Source organism: Giraffa tippelskirchi, chromosome 2, assembly GCF_054371585.1.
Source record: "Giraffa tippelskirchi isolate mGirTip1 chromosome 2, T2T-mGirTip1v1.2.pri, whole genome shotgun sequence".
NCBI lineage: Eukaryota > Metazoa > Chordata > Mammalia > Artiodactyla > Giraffidae > Giraffa > Giraffa tippelskirchi.
The window spans coordinates 67,409,222-67,435,341 of NC_137276.1; the positions used below are offsets into that span (position 1 = coordinate 67,409,222).

Consider the following 26,120-nt stretch of genomic DNA (forward strand, 5'->3'; position numbering starts at 1 on the left):
TGGAGGGTAGGACCATAAACTAGAACTGCTTTGGAGAGCAACTTGCACCAAAATTTAAAATTAATTCACTTTGACCCTGCGATTCTTTTATAGGATTTATCATACAGTGATAAATCAGGTAAGTACACCAAGATTAAAACAAGAACATTCATTTTAAGGCGTTTACAGAATAACCAACATGACCGTCTTATTGTAGCATATTTATACTGTAAGATGGCATAGTTATCAAAAATGGCACAGGGCTTACCTGGTGGTCCAGTGGTTAAGACTCCACACTTCTACTGCAGGGGGTGTGGGTTCCATCCCTGGTTGGAGAATTAAAAAAAAAAAGACACAGAAAAAGATGCACATAGAAGGAAAAGCAATTCACAAAACTGATGGAACGATCCCAACTTTGTAAATGAATTCCTGGAAGAGATGTTCACAAATATGTTGGCTATATGGTAACTTACTTGCTTTTCTGTTTGGATATTTATACCCATCAGTTATTATTTTTAAAATAAAAATTCCAAGCTTCAGTTTTACGGAAAAAAGTCACCACAAACATAAATAGTCAAGTACTAGTAACTTTATTATGGCATAAAGATCTATTTGTATACATTAACTCAATTTTACAGTAAAAACACTTTATGTACAACTGTAAAGAAACAGCTGCACAGATAGTTCCAACATAAAAACTGGTTGTTTTTTAAAAGTTCATTGAGTTGTCTAATACATAAATTGGAAAATACTTTCTCTGTAGAAAATGGTAAAAATGGTATTATTTCCCAGGCTAGCCCAACAAGCCCATTTAAACCATACAGTAGTTGAATTATACATTTATAAATATGGTTTGAATCATGGGATCCAGGAGAAACTTTAGCTTCATTTATTGAGACAGTCATGTTGTCCTAAACCGTGTAAAGTGAAATTCCCATTCATCTTCTCCCTTACTCTCTTGAGTATTTCTTCCTAAAGGACTAGTACACTGTCCTACTTGATAAACCAACCTATTCCTATCCAAACTTAAATGTTTGCGTTGTTATTTAAGTATGCTCAGTATCTCAGCAAAACCAGAGTTTAATAAAATGTGATCCACAAGGCAGGAGTTGTTGGTCATCAACTACCTAACTCCTCTGGTTTGAATGGGAAACCATGAGGAGGTCAAGTGATAAAACTGACAAGTGGATCAAAGAAGAAAAGCCAAGAGAATGTGAGAACAGAGAGACATCCAGTCAGGATTCAAAGACAGAACTGAAATCTAAATAGAAAAAGAATGCTGTCTCAAGAACCAAGGAGTTGAGTTGGTTATCTGAGAGCCCCTTACTGAAAAGGTGTCTGAGTAAGAAGCAGTTGGCTATAAAGACCCAGTCAGAGAAACCAGTGTCTAGCAAGATTTCAATTGTTCAAAATAATTAAATGAAAGTAAGACAGGCCATGTGTTTGAATTCCTCATATCATAGTTTATTTCCTGAAATTCCCAGTACAGAATTTCTAGAAATTAAGGCAAGAAGACAATGCTACTCTTAAGCTCCTGTACCATGTGCAAAGTTTCCCAGAGAAATAACGCTTGAGACCTCGGAGCAATACTGGCCAGGGGCTGTATTAGGTTCTTCTGTTTCCTCAAAGCAACAACTTAAAAATAACCATAGTTTGTTCTTAAAAAGAACTATAGGTAGCTGCAAGCTTTCAATGGAGTAACAGTCTAATAGGAAGAGATCCTATACTGTGGCTATAGCAGCTAGGCTTTGAGAAACTAAACTGGATCGTTGTACCTGAAATCCCCAGCTTGCCCGTTAGAAGTTAAACTCTAGAAACAGTAATGAACCATTAAGTTTTCATCATTTAAAAAAAAGCTTTATCATGCACCTTCACTTGTTCTTCTCTTTGCTCTCAATATACATGTTTCCTTCTTGCATGTAGGAAATATTTTCAGTGGTTTTTTGACTCTTCAGCAATGGAAATCTCTGCCCCCTATTCCCCGAGTTCCTTCTTGGTAAATAATGTTAATTTTCCAATAGGAAGTGGAGCACATTATCATCAAGCACCATTTATCTAGCCTCCTTACTTACGAAGAAAGTTATGGGGCCTTGTTATACACCTGGAATTCCTTAAAGATACTTGCTTTCTAGTAAAATACTTGTATTTACACATACACATTATTTTTAAAATCTATGAGGAACTCACTGAAGCATGAAATCACCTTTTATTGAGAAGCTAAAAATGTATCAAAATGCACAAAACAATGGCTAATCTAAATACCATCTCCTATCAAATGTCTCACCATCCTCCAAATCTAGAGCATAAGCAGGCATAAACTGTATTAATCACAGTTAAGTGTGAAACCTTGCTTCAAAACACTGCTCACTATTAACTCTCAGAAGATATACCATAGGAATAATCGGTAGCCAAGTGGCTGAGGAATACCGGTTAGAAAACAAAGCTTTGAGTGCTCAAAGTGCTGCTCTAGAAACTGTTGCATTCCCCATGGTATTTAGGAAGGGCACTATTAAGAATGAGTGTGAGGGATAGTTGCTGTCATGCCTCACTCGTTGCAACCCCATGGACTGTAGCCTGCCAGGCCCCTCTGTTCATGGAATTCTCCAGGCAAGATTACTGGAGTGGGTTGCCATTTCCTTCTCCAGGGGATCTTCCCGACCCAGGGATCCTGCATTGCAGAAGAGTCTTTACCATCTGAGCCACCAGGGAAGCCTACTATTAAGAGACATTTCTAAGTATAAAGACAGGTCAACTTAAAAAGTATCAGCAGATACATGCTTGACTTTATCTTATAATCTATAAACAATACATGAGAATATGTAATGAATCCATACACCTTTTCCAAAGGAATACCCAAGACAGAAGTAGCAATAAAGTTATAAATGACAGTCATCAATCAGATGAAATAATTTAGATGAAGCTTCTCTCTCTCGAAGAGATAGGGACTAGGCAAGTGGTCTGGAAGGAAATACAATGTGCTTTTAACTTTGTATGAAAAATAATGTTCAGTTTCACAAACAGAACACAGTTCTGTTTTTGCCAAATAAATCCTCTACTTCAAGTTACTGTCCAAATGCTTTATTAAAACTCCGCTTCTGGCCTTTGTTTTGGAATCTGTTACTTTTGTTGCCGCCTCCTGCTCGCTGTCCTCTGGAGCTCCTACTTCTTTCCCGCTGTCCCCTGGGGCCTCGGTTACCCTCACGCTGCCCCCTGAAGCCTCGATTGCCTTCCCGCTGTCCTCTGAAGTTGCGATATCCTTCCCGTGGACCTTCTAGCTCTGGTTGCTCTGTGGCCACAGAAAGCTGCCAGCGCCGTGAATCATGCCACTTTTCCTGTTGAGAGAAGGTACTATTTTTACCTGCTGTGATTTCTACTGAATTTGAGAAAGACAATATTTTTACACTTTTTCTAAAGAAAAACCAGATTGATAACCTAAGTGCTTAAAAGGTCACTGGTCAAAAATAAAGTATCACTATGGATACCCTCATCATTTATCCAATCTAGTAACTACAGGGTATCCACAGCTGTCAGGTAGTAAAACATATAAATATACCATATATAAACATATTTCTGAAAGTACTGAATAACGATATAGCAATTTAAAATGTCTATATAACCCCCCTGTAAAATCCATGGAGAAAAAAGCTGGATATTGTTTACAATGTTGTAAACAAAAACAGGAAAACAAGAAGGCTGAATAAAGAAAAGCATCAGTATAAAAAGAATAGCAGAAAAAGTAGTAAAATTTACTTCTTAATGGTCTTTAGTAAAGAGACTAGAGCTGTCGTTTCCCTTTTATTCTGTGCTTTAAATAACAAACATTTTACAGTTTAGATACACATTAACTTCAAAATCTGAGAAAAGAATACCTGTACTTCTGTTACTGATGCAGTAGGGATATCAAAGCAAACACCCTAGAAATCAAAACAAATGCAAGTTAATCCAGATTTTGACAAGAATTATAAAATGCACATTAATCGATACTCCAAAAGACCAGGTAATATGTAAAAGACAAACAACAAGATCAAAAAAACCCATTTTTAGATAAACTTTAGACCAAGCCCAACACAATACATCCCCAAAGAACAAAAGCAAAAAGCCAGGGGTACTTATGAAAGGACTCAAGACTACCTAGAATTGACTAGAGATCATTCTTGGCTATTACACTGTGCTCACGAAGCACTCAGCTACATTTTATAGCTGAGAAGACAAAGGCTTGATGAAGCTAACTCACTTGTCTAAGGTCCCACAGCGGGTAAGAGCAGTTTTAAAACCTGGTAAGCTTAGCTCTAAAATAAAACCTATGGTTTACAACCATTAAAATACACTGCCTTCCTGTAATCAGGATGACCTAACTAAAAGCAGAAAAATAAATTATGTTGTTTATTTTCTAGTTTCTATAATTCAAGCTCCAATGAAAAGTATTTAAAAATTAAATACTATACAGGACAGTATCTTCGTTAACAAGCAGTGCCATCATTTCCAATTAAGAAGTCCTCAATCCCTGGTCAAGGAACTAAGATCCCATAAGCCACTGGATGCAGTCAAGAAAAAAAAAAGAAGAAGAAAAAAGTCCTCCTGTTTCCCAGTATCCACAAAATAATCAAATTCCCCTCGTAAGCGACACAGACACTCCTCTCCCCCGGCTGTCTTTAATTGCAAAATTTTGAGGAACATCCATTTCACCAACAATTGACCCAATTATAACCACAGATAGCATCAGGTACTGCTGGATTTTGCCATCTGTGGGAATCTTCATTCACATATTAACTAACCATTCAATACCAGGCACTCACTGCAGTATAGAGACATCCAGAAAACAGTTTTGGCCCTTGAATCAGCCATAGTGTTCTTGAGACTCTCAATCAGTATGCAAGCACAGCAAGGCAAAATTTACATGAATAAACCCTAAGAATGCTCAAGTATACATAGAGGTACCCCCAACTCTGCCATTTGGCCAGGGGAAGTTTCAAAAAGACTTAAGGCTAAGCCGAGTCATAAAAAATACCATGGAGATAAGAAATACTATGTAAACAGTGGACTGTGCATACACTAGGATGAAAGAAAGCAAGATGTACTTGGCATTGTTGGACTGGAGGGCGCTGGTGGTGAGGAGATAGAAAGGAAGTTGCTAATGAGGACAGGAGCCAGCTAATGAAGAATCCCCATGTGAAAGTTGGGACTCTATCCCACAGATAACGTGGAGTTGCTTAAGGAGGTAAACAACATGGTCAGATAAGCAATGAGTTGAAGATAAACCTGATTTGGTTTACAAGGTCAGTAGTTCTCCAAGTATAGTCCATGTACCACTGGAACCCTGAGATCTTTGAGGCATTCTACCAAGTAAACATATTTTTATAATACTACAATGTTCTCTGTCCTCTTCATTCTCTTAACGGTAGAAGGTTTTCAAGACACAATATAGTTGATATTGCTGTCTGACAATTAACAGAACATGATATTCTTACACTTTATTAGAATTTCAGTCTTAATTTCTAATACATAAATATCAATAGGTATAACCCACATAAACAAAAGCATTTTGGTGTCCCCAACAATTTATTAAGAATGTTAAAAGGTCATTAGAGCAAAATACTTGAGAACTGCTATGATAGTTTATGCCATTAACTGAGGGCAGGAGTCAGAAGAATGAACACTAGGTTCAAAAGGCAAGATTTTAGATTTTTAATTCAATTTTTAATATTTCTGCATTAAGTTACTTAATAAACCCCATCTGGGTGGGGATGTCAGGGAAGTAGATGGGTCTTCAAGTCAGGCACTCTATGCAGATAGTTCAGGTTAGAGACACATGGGGCAGTTGTCAATGACTAAGTGGCAACTAAGAGTCATGGAAGACACTGCCCAGAGAAGACTATCTACAGAATGAAAACATGCAGCATCCCGGCAGAACAGGGAAAAGCTACAACACAGTGTTTCACTGTCAGCATGAAGCTACTGAACCAAGGTGAGGTTACAACAGAGGCCTCAGCCTTACCTGCTTTCCTTTGAGAAAGACCATTCCCTTCACTTTGGAATCAATATCCTCACCCAGCTGCTCTTTAAGTTCTTTCCAAGCATAACTAATGTTTGGCATTTCAATTGAGCACCGCAAGATCATGGTCACAAAGCCCTATGGAAGGGGAAAAAAGTTAAAGTCTCAAAAACAAACGTAAGTGATATAAACACATGTCCTCATGTTTCTAAAATATTTATGAGAAAGTTCTTTCTAAAAACATACCCCTCCCACCCTGCCACTTTAGTACAAGTCAACGGAGAAGCTCTGAATAAGACTGGTGCATTGTGCTAGTGTTGGTATCCAGATCGTGATATTACACTTTTGTAAAATGTTACCACGCGGGAAACTGGTAAAGTGTACAAGGAATCTCTCTGAGTTAACTCTTACAATTTCACTAGAACCTACAATTATCTCAAAAATTTCAACTTAAAAAAAAAAGAAAGAAAAGCATTACCTTTTTAAGTTTCTAGGTATGCTGGCTAAAGGAATCATATGCACTTACATTGTTTATATGACTAGGTTCTTTTTTTTTTAGGATTAAGAAAAATTGACGTATGATGCACATACCATAAAATCTGGCATTTTAAAGTATACAATTCAGGGGGTTTTAGTATTTTCACAAGATCTACAATCATCACCAGTATTTAAAATTCCAGAATATGTCAGTATCCCTTTACCCCACCAAAACCCACATTCCCTTTAGCAATCACTGCCATTGCCCTCCTCCAGTAAGACACTGCAACCACTAACCTTCTGTCTCTATGGATTTGTTAATATGTATCAACCTTCAGGAAAAAGTTAAAACAATTGGGAAGTTTCAATGGGACACTTTAAGTGTCAGAAATTTGACAGGGACCCCTACCGCTTCTGAGTTGATCAAGGAGCGCTGGTCTACCGACGTGGCACCAGAAATGTGGGCCAGGGCTGCTGCCAGGGCTTCCACAGCTCCCTTCTCCTCAATCAGCTTCTCGGCTGATTGCTTGAAGTGACCGATTGCAGTGGGAGGCACTGAGTCCAAGAGCCTGTGGTTTGATGGAAAGTAGATTTGTTAGGAAAAAGGACAGTCAAAGTGGACAGATTTCATTTTCAAGACAGCACAATCTTGAGATAAATCAACCTTTCAAACCAAATCTTGCATATGTGTAACATCATTTTGATGTCGTGTATAAAATTATCACATTTCTGTAGCAATAAATCCACTCCTTTGATTGTGTCTAATTCTAATTTACCATCTAACCAAGAAAAATTTATCCAAGAAAATAATAAATAAGACAAGTATTAAGACGTTCATTACACTGTTACAGAAAGAGTATAAATAATTTTAAAATGTGCACCAATATGGACTGGCTAAGTAAACCATGAAACAGATACAGTGACATACCATACTGCCATTAAAAATGTATCAATAAATGACAAACTTTTACAATTAAGTATGTGTTACTTTTAGAATTAGAAAATACTATAGCTAGTCTCATTCTGAAATAAAAGAACTCTCAAATCAAGATAAATCAGACCTTTATGAGACTATACATTTGTTAGGAAATGACTATTATCTTGGTGATAAGAAATAAATGTCACATCTCAAAATTGAAAGAGATCACCCAAGACAAGGAGGAACAAGGTGACATGAAGCAGTTTCTTTCGGCAAGGCTGCCGCTCTAGAGGCTTTCTCATGTACCACTAGCATCTTGGTCTCTTTTCAACTTTCTGGCCACCTAACCCCAAATTTCCTTAACTGGCATCACAGGAAACCCTGTCTGCAAGATAAAGAAAAGCTGCTGCTGCTGCTGCTAAGTCGCTTCAGTCGTGTCCGACTCTGTGAGACCCCATAGACAGCAGCCCACCAGGCTCTGCCATCCCTGGGATTCTCCAGGCAAGAAAAGCATGCCATGCTAAAATAAATTTGAAAAATGCTGAGTTAAATTCTTTTCATTTGCAAAACTTTCCTGAGCTATTAATATGCTAATATTTAACATTTCTTCTGATCATTAACTTTTTTTTTTAAACTAAGTTTCTCACACATTTATAACAGTAACTATGAAAAATACTGTAAAAATGTTGCTCAGACTCTGGTTGTTAAGCAGGGGATGTAGCTCACTGCTTGGAAACATCTGAAAAATGACTGGGACCTTTTTGGTGCCACCTCACTCAACCTCAGGAATATACTGCACAGCCAGGGATGCTAAACAGCTAAGTATCCTTGCCAATCAAAAAAATGGGCAGAAGACCCAAACAGACACTTCTCCAAAGACATATGCATGGCCAACCAGCACATGAAAAAATGCTCAACATCACTAATCATCAGAAAAATGGAAAAAAAAACTACAATGACCATCACCCCACAGCTGTCAGAATGGCTATTATCAAAAAGATCACAAATAAATGTTGGAGAGGATGTAGAAAAAAGGGAGCTCTTGTACACTGTTAATGGGAATGTAAATTGGTGCAGCCACTATAGGCAACAGTATGGAGGTTCCTCAAAAAACTAAAAAATAAATTAGCATGTGATCTTACAATTGCACTCCTAAGTATATATCCAAAGAAAATGAGACTGCTAATTTAAAAAAATTTCATAGCAGCACTAGTCACAATTGCTAAGACAGGAAGCAACCTAAATGTCCATCAACCAATGAATGGATAAAGATGCATAAGACAAGTGCTCAGGACTGGTGCAACAGGATGACCCAGAGGGATGGGATGGGGAGGGAGGTGGGAGGGGGGTTCAGGATGGGGAACACATGTAAACCCATGGCTGATTCATGTCAATGTATGGCAAAAACCACTACAATATTGTAAACTAATTAGCCTCCAACTAAAATAAATAAATTAAAAAAAAAAAAATGTGGTACATATATACAAGGGAATACTACTCAGCTATAAAAAAGAATTAAATATTGCTATTTCCAACAACATGGATGACCCAGAGATTATCTTAATAAATGAAATCAGAGAAAGACAAATATCATATGCTATGACTCACGTGGAATCTAAAAAAACAATGCAAATGAAACTATCTACAAAAAGGAAACAGACTCACAAACTTATGGTTACTAAAGGGGAATAGAGTGGTGGGATAGAAGGGATAAATTAGGAGTCTAAAACTAATACAATACACTAAATCAACTATAGCTCAACAACAAAAAATTAAGTATTCTTCAATTTGTAGGACAACTGCACACAATGAAGAATGTTCTTACCCTTATGCAAGTAGCACCTCCAATGATACTGTTAATCTAATCCTTACCATCTAGATATCTTCCATAACTTTTAGCTACATCATATGTAAGATATAGTTAAAATGCCCAACACAACCAAACTATTAATAACGGTTTCCTCTGGTGAACAGGATTGGGCACAATGTGTAGAAATGAGAATTTTTATTTTATACAATTTTACTTCAGCACAGTCTATTTTTTTAACAAGCAGGTTATAAATTTTTTAAAATACTAAATAAATACATTTTAATCTAAACTTCATTAATGCACAAAAACACGTAATAAATAGAGCAAGCATAAAACAAACCACAGCAGTGGTAGAGAACATACCTGATGGCATCTTTGCTAGAAGCTTTTATTATCTCTGTTGCAGAAGGAACACCTATTCGTTTAAATTTAATTCCCTACAAGGAAATGAACCATAATTTAATGTACAACATGGCCATCAATTATTTCTATTGAGACCAGTAGTCTCCCAATTTTCTAATACTTACCAAACATATTTGGTAAATATTTAAAACAAACCTTTTATCTTACAAAGGTTTTTAGATTTACAGAAAAGTTGCAAAGATAGTACACAGAGTTCCTATCTACCTGCACCTATTACTTTGGTACATTTGTCAGAGCTAAGAAACCAACATTGCTACATTACTATTAACTGAATCCCAGGTTTCATTCAAATTTCACTAGTTTTTCTAACATCCTTTCTTCTGTTGATATCTGACCAAGGACACCATATTACATTAAGTTAACAATGTCTTCTTAGTCTTCTCTGATCTGTGACAATTTGTCTTTCCTGTTTTTCATGACCTTGACAGTTTTAAGGTGTGCTAGTCAGTACTTTGTAGAATGTCCCTCAATTTGAGAACATCGTTTTTTCACACAGGGGTTAGACTAGGGTTATGGGTTTAGGGGAAGATGACCAGAGGTAAATGCCTATCTCAGTACATCATATCAAGGGTACATGCCCATCACTGATGTTGACCATGATCACCTGGCCAGGTGGTGCTCCTCCCCAGGGGATAAAGTCCTCACCCCCAATCCCACTCTGCTCTTTATAAGCTAGTAACTAAGTGAAATCCACTGAAGGTGATTAAAGCTCCACCTATCACAAGAAAGAGAAAGTATAAAATTCTTCTGCAAGGAAAAGTGTCTTCTTTCCCATTAAAAAATTTCTCCTTTTGACAGTCTCAAAGGTTTTTAAGCAATTCTCCAAACTTCAAGTAACCTCCTAAACCTACACTTGAAATATTTCTGATGTGTTCATTGTGCATCACTGTCTGAAAACTGCCTTTCAAACATCTCAGTAAAAAAAGACCCCTTCTCATCATAAATATTAAGACAAAACCACTGCTTTCAAATGCAAAGTTATTCAAAACAGGCTTTAAATCATAGGACAATATATAAAACATATTTAACAACAAGCTTTCAGTCATGGCCACGTGCTTAGAAATAAAACTTAAAGTTAATAAAAACTAAATAAAGAGACAAAGACTGACTTTGGAACTCAACAATAGCTGAATGAAGGCTAAGAAAAAAGTTTTACCGCTTTTTGCTCCACTTGGACTAACTGGTATTCTTCTTTATGCTGGTAAAAGCAGATGCAAACCCCGGTTCTCCCAGCTCTACCTGTTCGCCCAGAACGATGAATGTAGGATTCAACATCCTATGGAAGTAAAATACGTCAATGATACTAAATGATGAAGAAAGACAGTCCTGAGAGCCTCTGCAGAGCCAAGTGTGGTGGTGACAGACCTGGACCGAGAGGGGATGGTGTAAGGGAGGAGGCATCTAAGCATTCCAACTTTAAGAACTGGAAAAACTTTAAAACCTCTAGAACAGTGGTCTGTCCCTATGCTGTGGGTAAATCTGCAAAAAGCATTGCTTTTTTTTTAAAAAGCATTATTTTATTTAACCCACTATATCCAAAAGTTTACCATTTCAGTATGCTATTTCTACAAAACATGTTACCAATGAGATATTAATGAGATATTATACATTCTTTTCACACAAGTCTTTCAATACTACTGTGCATAATAGAAAGTTTAAATTTTTTAAAAATCCAATGTGTGTTTCATACTTACAGCACATACAAGTCAATTAAGACTAGTTGCATTTCAAGTACTGAACAGCTCCACGTGCCTGTGGTGCTCATACTAGATAGCACAGGTATACAGGCTTATTTAAATAATGTCTATGTTACACACTTAGGGGACATCCTGTGTAAGAAATGGTAACTTTGTAGTAATGTATTTTTCCATCACTGTGAACATTAATCCTGAGGGATTTACCAAATTTGGGGGTAATGGGGTCTTCATGCTTGAAGTGATGGGAACAAGCTCCTTCAGACTAACTTTAATGTAAGTGTCCACACCATATAAACTATTCATCAAGGACCTCTTTGGGAAGTTCCCATCACCCAAGCAGTTTTAACCAGAGGTTGTTAACTACAGGCCTTTCTCGCTTCTCTATTCTCTAGCTCTCAAGTTTACCTACCCTACCACCACCCCATCTAAGCCTTACCAACTTCAAAGTCCAGTTCAAAATTGCACTACCCCCATCCAGCAATCTTTCGGGACAATGCTCTGACCAGAAACTATCTTTCCAACCTCTGCCTACTCACCACACTATCAGTTCTGAGAGAGGTGGGGACATATGACAGGTTCATTTTAAAATCACCCTTAGCAACCTAACACCCCAAAGAAAGCTATCACTAATCATCTGAAAAGAAGCGATACAACTTTCAATTTGTTTTAGCACCCAAAAGAAACAACAAAATAAAACCTAAGTGTAACTTTGCACAGTAGAAGTATCGTAGCCAATGATGTTTATCCGAGGTGAATTACTAATTGGGGGAAAAAAATCTAACTGTAAAACCCTTACCTTTGGTGGAGAACTCTGAACAACCAGATCAACCTCGGGGATGTCTAACCCACGTGCAGCAACATTGGTTGCAACCAAAACTCCAAAATCACCATTTCTAAAACCTTTCAGGGTGATTTCCCTTTGCTTCTGTGGAATGTCTCCGTGTAACGACTGGGCATCCTGCCAAAGAAACAAGGTCACTTAAGAATACCAGATCATACAATGCAGGTACTTTTAAAATCACCAATTAGGCCTATAAAGACATTCACATTTTGGTGACACCTCTGCTGAAAATAATACAAAGGGGAAAATATGCCTTCCATGGACAAGCCTCAAATTTTCAATGGTGCTCATTAAATCAACTGTATTCAAATATTTGTTTATCATTCAGTCACTAAGTTGTGTCCAACTCTTTGCAACCCCATGAACTGTAGCATGCCAGGCTTCCCTGTCCTCTACTATTCAACTACACCAAATATGAGTGATCAAATATTTGTCAGGGTAACCTTGGGTTTGAGCCACGCTTTCTTCATCTGTGAGATAAGATGGGCAAATCAGATGAACTCTAAGGTGTATACTCTATTAATTGAAAGATGCTGTCTCTTTATGGGAAGAGAGGGTAAAGACCAACCTGTCTTATAGCCACATTCTGTGACAACTCCTGGGCTTCTTTCTTCGTTTCACAAAATATGATAGTGCGCCCTTGAAAACCACTGTACACTCGGATCACGTCTCCAATGACTGCTGCCCTCTGAGTCCAGTGGCACTTGATAGCCAGATGCTTAGGAAAGAGGGGAAAAAGATTATTCAGTAAAGCCTCGCTAGAATCTAAAATCATCTGCCCAACTCTAATGATACTAAAAGCAATTGTTTAAGCCTGACTAGAGAAAACGTCCACCATCACTGTTTGGGGGAAAAAAAACTAAACAACTAAAGCAAAGAGCCTTTCCTTTCACCAAAGAGTACCCGGCTTCTTTATCCATTTTCTGATCTAACCTGGAAAATGTAAGAAAAGAAATGCTGTTCCTAAATTCCCACAAGAAACCAAATAACAGACAGCAGGAAAGCCTCTGTGTGTTCTGTTCTTTCATCCACTTAAACATGCAATCAGTAGTCAGTTTCCGCACAGGTCTGTTGCTTGGATGCAATAAATTCCACTAGGTACCGGACCCTAAGGAAAAACAGCTTCAACACCAATACTAGGACTCTGTTGCCCTGTAATGTATAAACTCAAGGTGTAATGTCACTCCGCTTACTAATTTACATAGATTTAAGTTCTAAAAGATTCTTCAATCTGGCTACCAGATGATGACATTTAGAAAACACAGATACCATATACCACTCAATTAGAAACATAACTTTACTTGGTTTTTCACATAGATTTAGTACTTTTCTGGAAAAGGAGTTTGTATTTGCAGTCTAAATACGATCAGACAGGGAAAAACATTATATATTATTTGCAACTAATGTCAACAACTGAATGAATCATTTACCTCTACAGTTATTGCCGTTTTCTGTGTCTTTTTACCAATCAGGTCCACTTGTTCATATGTAGATTTCATGTATTTCTTAGCAACATTAAACACCCAATAGGGGCAAGTTGCAGAAAAAAGCAATGTTTGGGGATTGTCTTCTGAATCTTTGAGGGGGAAAAAAAAAGTATGAATAATTCAAAATAGCCTACACAGACAGAATTCCACTTCACCCAACTTTTCCAGGGTCCATCCAACATTCTACAAGAAACACTTTTGACACCAAGCCAGGCATTGAGGACATAAAAATTAAGACACCAAGGTCCCCAGTGGGCAAAGAAATATTGCCTTAATAATTTAAGTAAAGGATTCTTGAAATACGCAGAGAATCTTAAAGTTATTTTGCTTTCTAACCATTGGCCCTTATGAACCATGAGGGAAATCTGTCCTTTCTAATGAGACCTACCAAGTGGATAACACCAATTAAACAGGTCCAATAACCAATGAATTTAAGTCACTAAATAACCTGTAATCAACATAACAGATTCTGTACTCATCCATTCTCCCAAGCATTTCCTCAACATTTGGAGGTTGGAATTCTAGTTTATTCATTTTTTGAGGTCAGACACTAAAAATAACTCCCCAACCTCAATTTTTTTAAGTTTGCTCTTAGAATACCACTGCATTTTCCCATGTTTCAAATGGTAGCATAACTGACAGAACCCTTCTGAGAGCAACCTGACAGTGTATATTGAGGACCATGAACTATTTATACCTTTCAAATCAGATCTCCTTTGTGGAAATCTATCCTTAAGAACTAATTTTGAATATCGTTGTTTGAAGTAAGCTGTCTACATAAAAATGTCTGCACGCAGATTTATATTATGTAAAAATTAAAATATATAGACAGATTATCATGGCACAAATAGTTCATGGAGTTTTACATGTACAGTATGATTACAGTTAACATACACACACAATAGCACAAATCAGGAATAAACCAAAAAAAAGTATACCAAGCTGGCTTCTCTTATTTTCCCAAATTTTCCCTATTGTAATTATGTGCAAATCATGGAAATTTCCTGCCAACTTCCTAAGGATTCATTTAACTTTCAGAAGAATACTTAATCACTACCCTTCCTCCGATCCCTTATGCCAGTTCTTGAATGTGGAATTTACCTTTCTTGTATGCTACACATAAAATCTCTTCCACTTGATCAGCAAAGCCCATATCCAACATCTGGTCAACTTCATCCAAGACAACATGCTTAAGTTTGGTGAGATCTAGCTTGCCATTCTGCAGGTGGTCTTTGATACGACCTGGTGTCCCAACCAGGATATCAATCCCATTCCTCATGCGTTCAACTGTAAAGAACACCAATGATGAGATATGCTGGATTTTTAAGTCCTTTTATTAATCTAGAACACCAATTTGATATATTTTTATTCTAAAATATTTATTAGATACAAGTATTAATACAAGGTACTATGCTAAGTACTTTAGATCGAGACACTTGAAGCACTCCTTGACCTTCTGGGGAAATATGTAAGAAATGACAGTCCAAAGACTTCCCTTGCAGTCCAGTGGTTAAGACTCCAGACTCCCAATGCAGGGGTCATGGGTTCAATCCTTGGTTGGGGAACTTAAGATCCCACATACCGAACAGTGTTAGTGGGATGGAAAAAAATAGAGTGGCAGTCCAGTGTACTACATGACATAACAAAAAAAATGCACCAATGAGGGATAGTAGCACCAGGAAAGAGATTATTTCCTTTACTGGTGGAAGGTGTCAATATTTCACAAAGTGAAATAAGTATCTTAAAAAATAGTAACTTCCTATAGGTAAGAATGCCAGGAGAAGTATCAATAACCTCAGATATACAGATGACACCACACTTACGGCAGAAAGCGAAAAGGAACTAAAGAGCCTCTTGATGAAGGTGAAAGAGGAAAGTGAAGAAGCTGGCTTAAAACTCAACATTCAAAACACTAACATCACAGCATCCGGTTCCATCATTTCATGGCAGACAGATAAGGAAACCATGGAAACAGTAACACTTTTTCTTGGGCTCTAAACTCACTGCAGATGGTGACTGCAGCCATGAAATTAAAAGAAGCTTGCTCCTTGGAAGAAAAGCTATGACAAACCTAGACAGTATATTAAAAAACAGAGATATTACTTTGCTGACAAAGGTCCGACTAGTCAAAGCTATGGCTTTTCCAGTAGTCGTGTATGGATGTGAGAGCTGGGCCATAAAGAAGGCTGAGCACTGAAGAAATGATGCTTTTGAACTGTGGTGTTGGAGAAGACTCTTGCGAGTCCCTTGGACTGCAAGGAGATCAAATGAGTCAATCCTATGTGAAGCCAGTCCTGAATATTCATTGGAATGACTGATGCTGAAGCTCCAATACTTTGGCCACCTGTCATGAAGAGCCAACTCACTTGCTGATGCTGGGAAAGACTGAAGGCAGGAGAAGGGGATGACAGAGAATAAGATGGCTGGATGGCATCACGGACTCGATGGACATGAGTTTGAGCAAGCTCCGGAAGATGGTGAAGGATAGGGAAGCCTGGCATGCTGCAGTCCATGGGTCGCAGAATCAGATACAACTGAGCAACTGAACAACAACATAGGCAAGCAGGTATAGGAAGAATGACAGGATAGATGGGCAAGTATTACAAGAAAGTGCAGAGATGTTCAGAAAAGTGAGGTTCAATGTAACTGGGGTGAGATGGTAATGATACAACTCTTTTTCTACCCTTTTTTAAATTAATTTTTATTGCTGTATAGTTGATTTACAATGTTGTGTTAGTTTCAGGTGCACAGCAAAGTGTTCCCTGTGCTATACAATAGGTTCTTATTAGTTATCTAGATGTAACTTTCTATCAAGTTGTTACTGTAGTTGAAGAATCTACTGTTAGGTACCTGACATACTTACCCAATTTCATCCTCGCAACACTGCAGGGTGAGTTTAGCAATCCTACATGAACAAACTAAAGTGCAAAAAAATCAAGCAACTTAAACTGAAAAATCACTCAGGTACTCTGTGAGCAGAGGTTAGAGGCAAACCCAGGCCGTTCTGATGCCAAAGCCTATGTTAGTTCCACCAAAGCCAAAAAGAGATAATCACAAGCCTTGTGTGCCAATACTAAGCGTTCTTTTGTCATTTTTTATATTATTTGTAAATTTTTATTTTATATTGGAGTATGCTGCCACTGCCCAGCATCCTGAGAGAATATCATACTGCATTTCACTAGCCCCGGAAAAGATAGAAATTCAAAGTATAGTTGCTACTGAATATGTATCACTTTTGTATCACTGTAAAGTCAAGAACTCTTAAGTCAACTCATCTTAACTCAGGGACCTTAAGTAGCTATCAGGGACCTTAAGTAGCTCTTTGGCTACATGGGTATCATATTGGTAGGGTAAATTCCTATAAGCAGAATTATTGAGTAAAAGGGTACATGTATTTCAATTTAAAGAGGTGGTTTAATTCTCTAGTAGTGAAAAGAATATGCCTGTTTTCTCATTCAAGGAATTATCAAACTATCTTTTATCCTTTGATAGTCTAACAGGTAAAATACTCATTATAGTTTTAATTTAATCTCTAATTGTGAATGAAACTGAATTTTATTTCATATATTACAATCCACTTTCTTTTTTTTGTTTTTTTTAAATACTTATTTATTTATTTGGCTGGGTCAGGTCTTAGTTTTGGCATGTGGGATCCTCACTGGTAAGCCAGCTTCTTTCTATGTGCCTCGCAGGCTCAGAAGTTGTGGTGCATGGGCTTAGTTCCCCGACCAGGGATTGAACCCATGTCCACTGCACTGGAAGGCAGATTCTTAACCATTGGACCACCAGAGAAGTCCCACAATCCACTTTCTTATAATGTGAAATATTAATGCTCTCTGTTTCATCTTTAATCTTTTCCTTATTGATATACATATTAAGGGCTTCTCTGGTGGCTCAGCAGTAAAGGATCTACCTGCCAATGCAGGAGATCCATCTGCCAACGGATTCCATCTCTGTGTTGGGAAGATCACCTGGAGAAGGAAATAGCAAGCTACTCCAGTATTCTTGCCTGGAAAACCCCATGGACAGAGGAGACTAGCGGGCTATAGTCCACAAGGTCACAGAGAGTCAGACACAACTTAGCAACTGAACAACCACAGCTGATTTACAATGTTGTTTTTGTATCAGATAGATAGCAATGTGATACAGTTATACATATACATATATCTATTCTTTTTCAGATTCTTTCCGTATATAGGTTATCACCAAGTACTGAGTTTCCTGTACTATACTGGAGCACTTTGTTGATTATGTTTTATATATAGAAGCGTGCAGATGTTAATCCCAATCTCCTAACTTATTTCCCACCCACCACCCCTGCCACCTTTCCCTTTTGATAACATAAGTTTGTTTTCTTCCTTTTTGGGTTCCAGGGGATGGAGGCTGGGGTGGATTGGGCTGTGTGGCTTGCAGGATCTTAGTTTCCTGATCAGGGACCAAACTGGGGCCCTGGCAGTGAAAGCACTGAGTCCCAACCATTGGACCACCAGGGAATTCACAAATATGAGTTAGTTTTCTAAGTCTGAGAGTCTGTTTCTGTTTTGTAAATACGTTCATATGTTTCATTTTTTTAGATTCCATATATAAGTGATATCATATATTTGTCTTTCTCTGCCTGAGTTTAGTATGATAATCTCTAGATTCATCCATCTTGCTGCAACTGACATTATTTCATTCTTTTTATGGCTGAGTAGTATTTCATCGTATATATGACCACATCTTTACTCATTCATCTGTCCAATACGAAGACTTTCAAAATGCTTAAGCCCCTTCCTGAATTATGTATCTGACCTACAAAACAAAGTTTCTAGGTCTTAAATTGGGAAATAATGGAATATTATAGGAGGGGATACATATGGCCCTTGGCACCAGAAAAAGAAAAGGCTGCCTACAGTAAAAAGAGGCAAAGACCCAAGGTCCCTGACAGATAAAAAGAATAACCTTGAATTCTGACTTTCTAGTTCCTGGACTCTGTCCTCTTAGGCTCAGTAAGGTATTACTGCAGCCTTTAGGTAAACACAGATAAATAATAACAAAAGTCTTAAGATCCATATACAGATTTGACACATCATCATGCAGGACCGTGTGCCTGACCATCTTTAAACAATAATGGCAAAAGAGGGAGTTCCCTGGTGGTCCAGTGGTTAGGATTAAGCACTTTCACTGCCATGGCCCAGGGTCAATCCCTGGTTGGGGAACTGACATCCTGCAAGCCACACAACATGACCAAAAAGTAAAAGAAGAAAAAAAAAGACAAAAGAAAACCACCATAAATGACTAAATCAGGTAGGAAAAGACAAATGTCAAAGTCAGAAGAAATTCAATCAGGTCATCTTAAAAGTAGATGCCATTTTCCTTTCCTCACTTGTAGATTAACTTACTTTGTCCTCCATAGGGAGTTCCACCATAAAAACAAGCCACTGCCAGCTTTTTTGTGATGTCGCTGAAGTCTCTGCTTACTTGACTTGCCAACTCCCTTGTGGGTGCAAGAACCAGTACCTGAAAAAAAAAAACTAATAATGGAATCCAAAGTATTATGCAATAATTGTTTAACAAACTTCCAATGCACCAGGAGGTTCAATTCATCCTAACAATTACTTTCAAAATATCTATAACAATACCTATAATAACACACAACAGATTTCTAAAACCAAAAGGTAGAGCCTAGATTTAAATTCAGGTAGCCAGGATACAAAATCTATAGTCTGAAATCTCCACACTCCAGTGAAATGGAAGTAGAATGGAAGTCAGAAGAGTAAGAGCGGACCAATACGGTGAAGGGCTTTGAATCATAACAGGAAACACAAAAGACGATCACAACAGACCCTCAAATAGGGTAACAGCATGAAAACAAATGTGATTTAAGAACATCCATTCAACAGTTATTTACTGAACATCCACTATGTACCAGGCACTATTCCAGGTGCTAGAATAATTTATTGTTACAGCTGCTGAAATTGCATACAAATAACAGTAAACAAATGAATTAATGAGGAGGGGGCATGGATACTGGAAAGCCAGTGAAGGTGAGGCCAAAAAGTCAGGTACAACAGCCCAAAGCCAAGGTGACAACACAGGCATTTCAGGGAGGTCAAGGTTTGGCAAATGCCAAGTTCTTTAGAAGCGAGCTCAATAAGCACCATCCTCATCAGAGGGCTTGGTTTCTTCACATCTAATACTCCTTCTTATTCAGGCATCTCTATTAAAAATGCTTTCCCCATTTTAGGCAAAAATGGAGACACTAGACAAAACCCTTGAGCCTCAGGGACATCTAAGAGTCTTACAGAAATATATCAGCATTAATAATAGAGGTGATCATTACCATGGAACAAATTACAATATTTAAATACATAAGGTTTGCAGTCAACAGTCTTAAAAGAATTATCCTGATTTATACCTTCAGATAAAGATCTCTAGTAAAAAAAGATCTTAAGAAAAAGGCCTTAAGAACTCAAAACGAAACAAAGGGATATATAAGCGATGTCCAAGCAATGTCTCTTTCTTGTGAGGACTTGGAAGCTGTAGCGATGTCCAAGCAATGTCTCTTTCTTGTGAGGACTTGGAAGCTGTAAACTCTAAAGACTGTTTTAAAGATACTTACCTGAGGGGCACGCCCTCTCTTCCGGTCTTGCAGTTCTCCAAGAAGTTTCTCAACCAAAGGGATAGCAAAGGAGAATGTCTTCCCAGTTCCTGTCCGCGCCTGTGCAATCAAATCCTTCCCACTATAGACATGGTGAAATGTCTTTGCTTGTATAGGAAACAGGAAGGTCACCCCACGGGCTGTGAACAAATGAGCCATGTTACCTGACTGTGCAGTTTTTAAAGCCCCAGTCATACTGGAGGATGAAAGCATAGCCAGGCTTCTGATCCTGCAGAATTCTAGAATTTTACATTCTGGTCACATCTACAAAGTTAAGTTCAAATATATTCTGGCAATGAAGCATCTTCTTGACCAAAAAATATCAGTAAACTTTAAAGCACTAAAGTACAGTAAATACTTATTAGCTTAAGAGATGAAGCCCCTTGTCACAAAATCTCATCCACAGGCCAATATAAGCCCAAAAATCAGGTGTTTTGCTGTCTTGACTGCACCACACCTGACTCAGAAAACACATAAGTTGAGCATCTGTTGACTTCCTACTTGGTTCATAGGCACAATACTAACATGAGTTCTGAGTCAGGCTAGTATCATTAACATAGAGATGCCTCAAGAAGTACAAGAGGGTAAAAAAGAAAATACCAACATGGCATCAACTATTTAATTGCACCAGTACTATCAGTCATTATAGCTCTGAATATACATAATGTATTTTTTATTTTTTTGAATATAATATATTGAATAAATTTTAATCATTCATTTAAGAGGCAGTAAAGGCCATCACTAGTTTAGTCCTTTACCAAATATACAGACCTACTTCATTATATGGCTGCATCCTCCAATAAGAACATGTCCCAGTTTATCTCAACAAAACCAGTAGAGTGCTTCCAAATAACGTGTTCTAACATTAGACAATATTTCCAAGAATATTACCTTTAAGAAGTTTAATAGTCTCTTCAGATATGGGAAAATTAGAGAAAGCTCCTTCTTTTTGCTCCACAGTCATTTCCTATCAAATAAAGGGCCACAGAAAGAAATCAGTAACTTTATCCCTACAGGTTAAATACAGAAAGCTTTCTAAGAAATTACTTTTAAAACATTTCTTCTAAATTAACCAAAAAGACACAAACACTCTGGTAAGTAAATCAAGATCTGAAAAGGATAAAGATGATAGTAATCTATAAAACCCTAACAGAAGAAAATTTTGTGGCAAATATATATAGCACAGATATACCACATATGGCTACTGAAAGCAGATTCAGTCTCAACTAAGAACTTTTCCAGTTATTCCAAATCAACAATACACTGGTGAACAGGTTATTAACCACTTCCCATAGCAACATCTTTCATACATATATCCACAGAATATAAGGGATAAGCATTTATGACAAATGATCACACTGGCACTATGTGATAGTAAAAAACCTGAATGTCCAACAATTGAATAATTAAGTGAACTTCTAAACATCTCTATGATGGATTACATAACCACTAAAAATATTTAATATTTAAAAGTAACGAAAATGCCTATATAAAAATATACACAATGGGCTTCCCTGGTGGCTTAGTGGTAAACGATCCACTTGCCAATGCAGGAGATGTAAATTCAATCCCCAGTCAGGAAAGATCCTACATGCCACGGAGCAACTAAACCTGTGCACCGCAACTATTGAGCCTGTGCTCTAGAGCCTGGGAGCTGCAACTACTGAGCCCAAGTGCCATAACTACTGAAACCCGCGAGCCTTAAAGCTCGTGCTCCCCAACTAGAGAAGCCACCACAATGAGAAGCCCAGGTACGCCATTCAAGAGTAGTCCATGGAGCAACAAAGACTCAGCACAGTCATAAATAAATAAAATTATTTAAAAAATAAAAATATAGGTAAGCTAGGAAAAGGCAAGATACAATACTGAATTATAATCTGACAAAAAATAGTTGTATATGTTTTTTATAATCAGGAAAAGTTTTTTAATGTTGATTACAACCCTACGGCAAAGAGAAATTTACTAGATTTAGCATTTTTCTTTGATGACTGAGCTTCTGAAAGATAACAGTATTAGCTTCCAAAGGGACATTTAAGCATCGTATTCAACTAAAGTTAATTAATGACCTAAACAAAAAGACTTGTGCAATCAAGCAAGCACCTTTTCAGTGGTTCCACTTAATCATGATTTACCAGATGAAACCCTCAGAGGGATGCTGGAGCACATATGCATAACTATATCCCTCCTGTTGATTTCTGACTTGAAAATAAGCAGATCAAGTGTGGAGAGAAGACATTCTCTAAACTTAAACCTTGCTTAGTTGCAAAGGAGGCATTTTGACACTGTAGTTTTTAAAATAAAGACTCACCCTGCACCTCAAGAGAGGTGCTATGAAGTGCTGACACATCCAATTTCCTATTAGTAAACAGTATGTGTAACAATTATACACTTATTTACCTGAATCAACATCAAAAGATACATTCTACATATTAAAATGCAACTTTACCTGCTCTAACTCACTGTTTTCTTCACTGGCAGCTTCCTTGGAGTTGGAGTCAGGTCCAGAGTCAGGGAATCCATTCTTGAGGTTGGGGCTTTTCTCTTGAATTTCTCCATTTATTTCTTTTTCTTTCTTCATCTTTTTGGGCTTAGGTGCACCCAATTCTTCCTCAGAAGGCTCTTCATTTTTTATAACTTTTTTGGTTTTAGGAGAAACTGTCTTTTCACAGGGCTCCTTTGATTTTTTCAAACTTTTGGTTTTAGGAGACATAATGTCATCTTGAGATGGCTCCTCTTTCTTTTTTGCCTTTTGAGATTTAGGAGCATTCACGTCAACCTCAGAAAGCTCTGCTTTCTTTTTAACCTTTTTAGCTTTGGGAGAAATCATTTCTTCCTTTTCTTCCGCTGCCTCTTCAGTCTTACTAGATTTGGGCTTCTCTTTTTTACCTTTCTAAAAAATAAATAAAGACAATGCAAATGCTGAGTAAAGCACTGATACAGTTGCATAATTTATCAATTATGTATTATTTCAAGATCACATAATCATGGAAAATACAATTTGGAGGCATTTTTCAACATGTGTACTTCCACCTTGCACTAAGGCAAAAATCAAACAGTATGTTTTTTAATACTGTTTCTTGGTTAACATGGAGAGAATAATATACCGATAACTTCATTAGCCTGGAAGAGAATGCTTCTTGGTAACTATTCAATTGTACAAGCTGTACAGACCAATTTTTACAAGGGACTTGGAATGGCTCACAAGATTCTCCAACATGTCCTAAACCACAAACTACAGGAAGTGATCAAGAACAATTTAACTTAATTTAACTTGATTAAGTTAATACCACCATGTATGTCCACAGACAGATGATATTAAGCAGATTTCTTTCTCTGCTTGAATCCCTCTACAGGTAAAAAAGGGATTCATAATCTCTGCCTTGTTTTTCTCACAAATGCAAAGAAATTTACATATAGACACTTTAAGAACCAAAAAGTTGTAAAAACCCAATCTATCACCTCATGTATAAAAAAGATATACCTAACTTAAAGGGAAAAACAGAGAGCACAAAGTCACAACAAAATGGAACAAGGGAAACCTCAAAACCAAACTACATTACAGTTCCTACTTGAAATGTCTGACCACCTCCAACTTTTCATATTTCTGAAAACTTAGTATTAGTGAAAATGTGTTTTACCTTCTCTTAAAACCTCTGTGGCAGAGCCTCAGGCCAAGGCAAGAAATATGGGGACTATTTCATTGAGCTGAAATCTGCCTCCATAAAACTTCAGGCTTGGCCTCTGCTCTTCTTAAATCGTGGATGAACGGCAATCTCTCTCATATGACCTATCCTTCAGACATCTGAAAAACAATCTGGCCCACTCCATCTTAAGGCTTCAATTCTATTATCCCTTTGTTCCACCAATGAGACCGGATTTTCAGTCCCTGTGGACTGCTTTGGAATGCAGTGGAGTTTGCTGGTCATGTCCTTTTTAACTTCAGCATCCCACAACTGAATAGGCTGGCCAATGCAAGGCAAGGAAACCAGGACTACTTCCTCCCCTTAGGGACAAGTCTCTGCTACCTCTGCTTCCTACAACACCAAAATATTGCTGCTGGAGAAACTCTCTCATTAAAAAGACACAGAAACACCAGGAAAGAAATTCTAAGTCATGAACAACACAAGTTCCTAGGGACAATCTTTGTTCTCTGACCTTACCTCAGAACAGAGAATCAATCACAAGTTAAATCGCTTTCTAAGGAAGTAACAGCAAGGAAGCAGACAACTATCGAGGTAACTTAAGACTACTGCACACTGCTGGCCTATATAAAAAAAAAAAAAAAAAAATACGGTGTGCAGTCAGCACGACACGTCTACATTTCCACGGGAAATCTGGCCAACAAACATTAACAGGAACTGAACTACTTCTTCGTCTAAGGGCCGCTTTCCGGAAAACTGTACTTCCACCACTAAGGTAAAAAATGTCACGACGCATGGCACCCACGTGTGCAGATGGGTTTCTGGTTGGGCCACTTCAGGAGGAAGTGCTGGTCCCTCTTTTGACTTACAATTCCCTCCGCTCACTCTCACGCCGGGAAGTCCGAGTCTGGGCCAAAATGTGGGGCCTAACGGTGACCGGGTGCCAGACGTCCAGACGCGGGGACCACGTGGGACACCGGCCGGCTCACTAGTTCCCATCTGCCCGGACTTCTCGGCAACGCGCACACCGCCCGTGGAGAGCACCGACCATTCCCGAAACCCACTGGTCAAAACCCATGCGGGTCTCCGGCCGGGCAGGGTCCGCGCCGCGCGCCTTGTTCCCCGGCCCCTCGTCCTGCCTGGTCCCAAGTCCCTCGACCCTCAGTGATACCTTCTCACTTTGTTTTCGCGGCATCTCCACTTTTGCCACGGCTGCGTCTGATACCAAATCCGCGTCACTAAGAAGTTTCCCCGGCATCACGCAGCACAAGCTGTGTAGGCCGACCAGTCTCGTCTACCGCGTGGAGAGGAAGAGAAAACGCTGCTCCTGCAGCCCACCCAGCTTTCGTCACTTCCTATAGCAAAGCGGAAGCGGAAGATACGGGGAGGCGAGGGCGTCGGTGGTAGTGGTAGTATCGAAGTAGCTGCTTCTAATTACCGGAAGACTCTGAATTAGCTGCTTATGGCCCCTGGACTAGAAGGCATCTATAGAAGGGTAGGAATCACAAAGGTTGATTTTATTCTCGTTCAAACACTGCCCAGATCCTTGGTAGCCCCGGCCTGAAAAATGATGATTTGAAGTTGCTTTTGAGTGGCGCCTCTTCAATGCTTTGTATTAGATTCCTCGCGTTTGTAAGGTCCTTTCACGCGCAGATGCGCGAGATGTGTAATCATCTTGTGCAGACGTCGACCCTTGAAAGGAGACGCCCAGACTCACAAGCCTGCATAAGAACTAGATGTCAAGCGGGTCTCGTCATGCATTCATGCCTGCGCTCAACATATATCCGCTGAGCATTCACGGTATCAGGTGTGAGAAACAAGGTTGGAGTTCGGCACAGAAGTCTGTCTTCAATAAGCTTTGTAGACTGGGGGGAAATGGAGAAGTGTCAGTTGTTTTGAAGGCATAAATAGGCACTTAAACCAGCCTTGGGACCTGTAGAAAGGGTCCCAAAACCATGTAGACCTCTACTAGAAAATGTCGGGGGTCTTAGTCTTGCAGAATTTGGACATAAACTACTTGAAGCGGTTGAGGGAAAGTGGTCCATTGAATGACGTATGACAATATCGCTGAACTTCCTGTGAAGAACTAGTGAGGCAAAGAATTGGGAATTACTTCATCATAAAATCACTTTTTAAAATGGGTTGAAATCCTTCCTGTCTTTGAAAAACTGAACCGTTTGCTCTGTGATTTTGGCCATATTTCTTAATCTGAAT

The 26,120-nt window shown here is 38.4% G+C and overlaps 1 protein-coding gene across 5 annotated transcripts; it reads right to left on the reverse strand.

The window, feature by feature from the left end:
• Positions 1-553: 553 nt before the first annotated feature.
• On the reverse strand, positions 554-25,256 carry DDX21 (DExD-box helicase 21). Of its 5 annotated transcripts, none has more exons than XM_081568611.1 (15): positions 25,086-25,256; positions 22,712-23,155; positions 21,157-21,232; positions 20,227-20,405; positions 19,007-19,124; positions 14,727-14,912; positions 13,569-13,714; positions 12,707-12,856; positions 12,094-12,255; positions 10,757-10,876; positions 9,541-9,614; positions 6,858-7,017; positions 5,975-6,109; positions 3,849-3,893; positions 554-3,311 (listed from the first exon to the last, which is right to left on the reverse strand). In XM_081568611.1, exons 2-15 carry the CDS (start codon positions 23,090-23,092, stop codon positions 3,042-3,044), a joined length of 2,202 nt encoding a protein of 733 aa, XP_081424737.1. In that variant the 5' UTR covers positions 23,093-23,155; positions 25,086-25,256; the 3' UTR covers positions 554-3,041. The 5 variants fall into 5 exon arrangements, with proteins under 5 accessions (XP_081424737.1, XP_081424727.1, XP_081424748.1 ...); XM_081568601.1 differs by having other exon boundaries at positions 25,078-25,256; XM_081568622.1 differs by lacking the exon at positions 12,094-12,255 and having other exon boundaries at positions 25,078-25,256.
• Between the last annotated feature and the right edge of the window lie 864 nt (positions 25,257-26,120).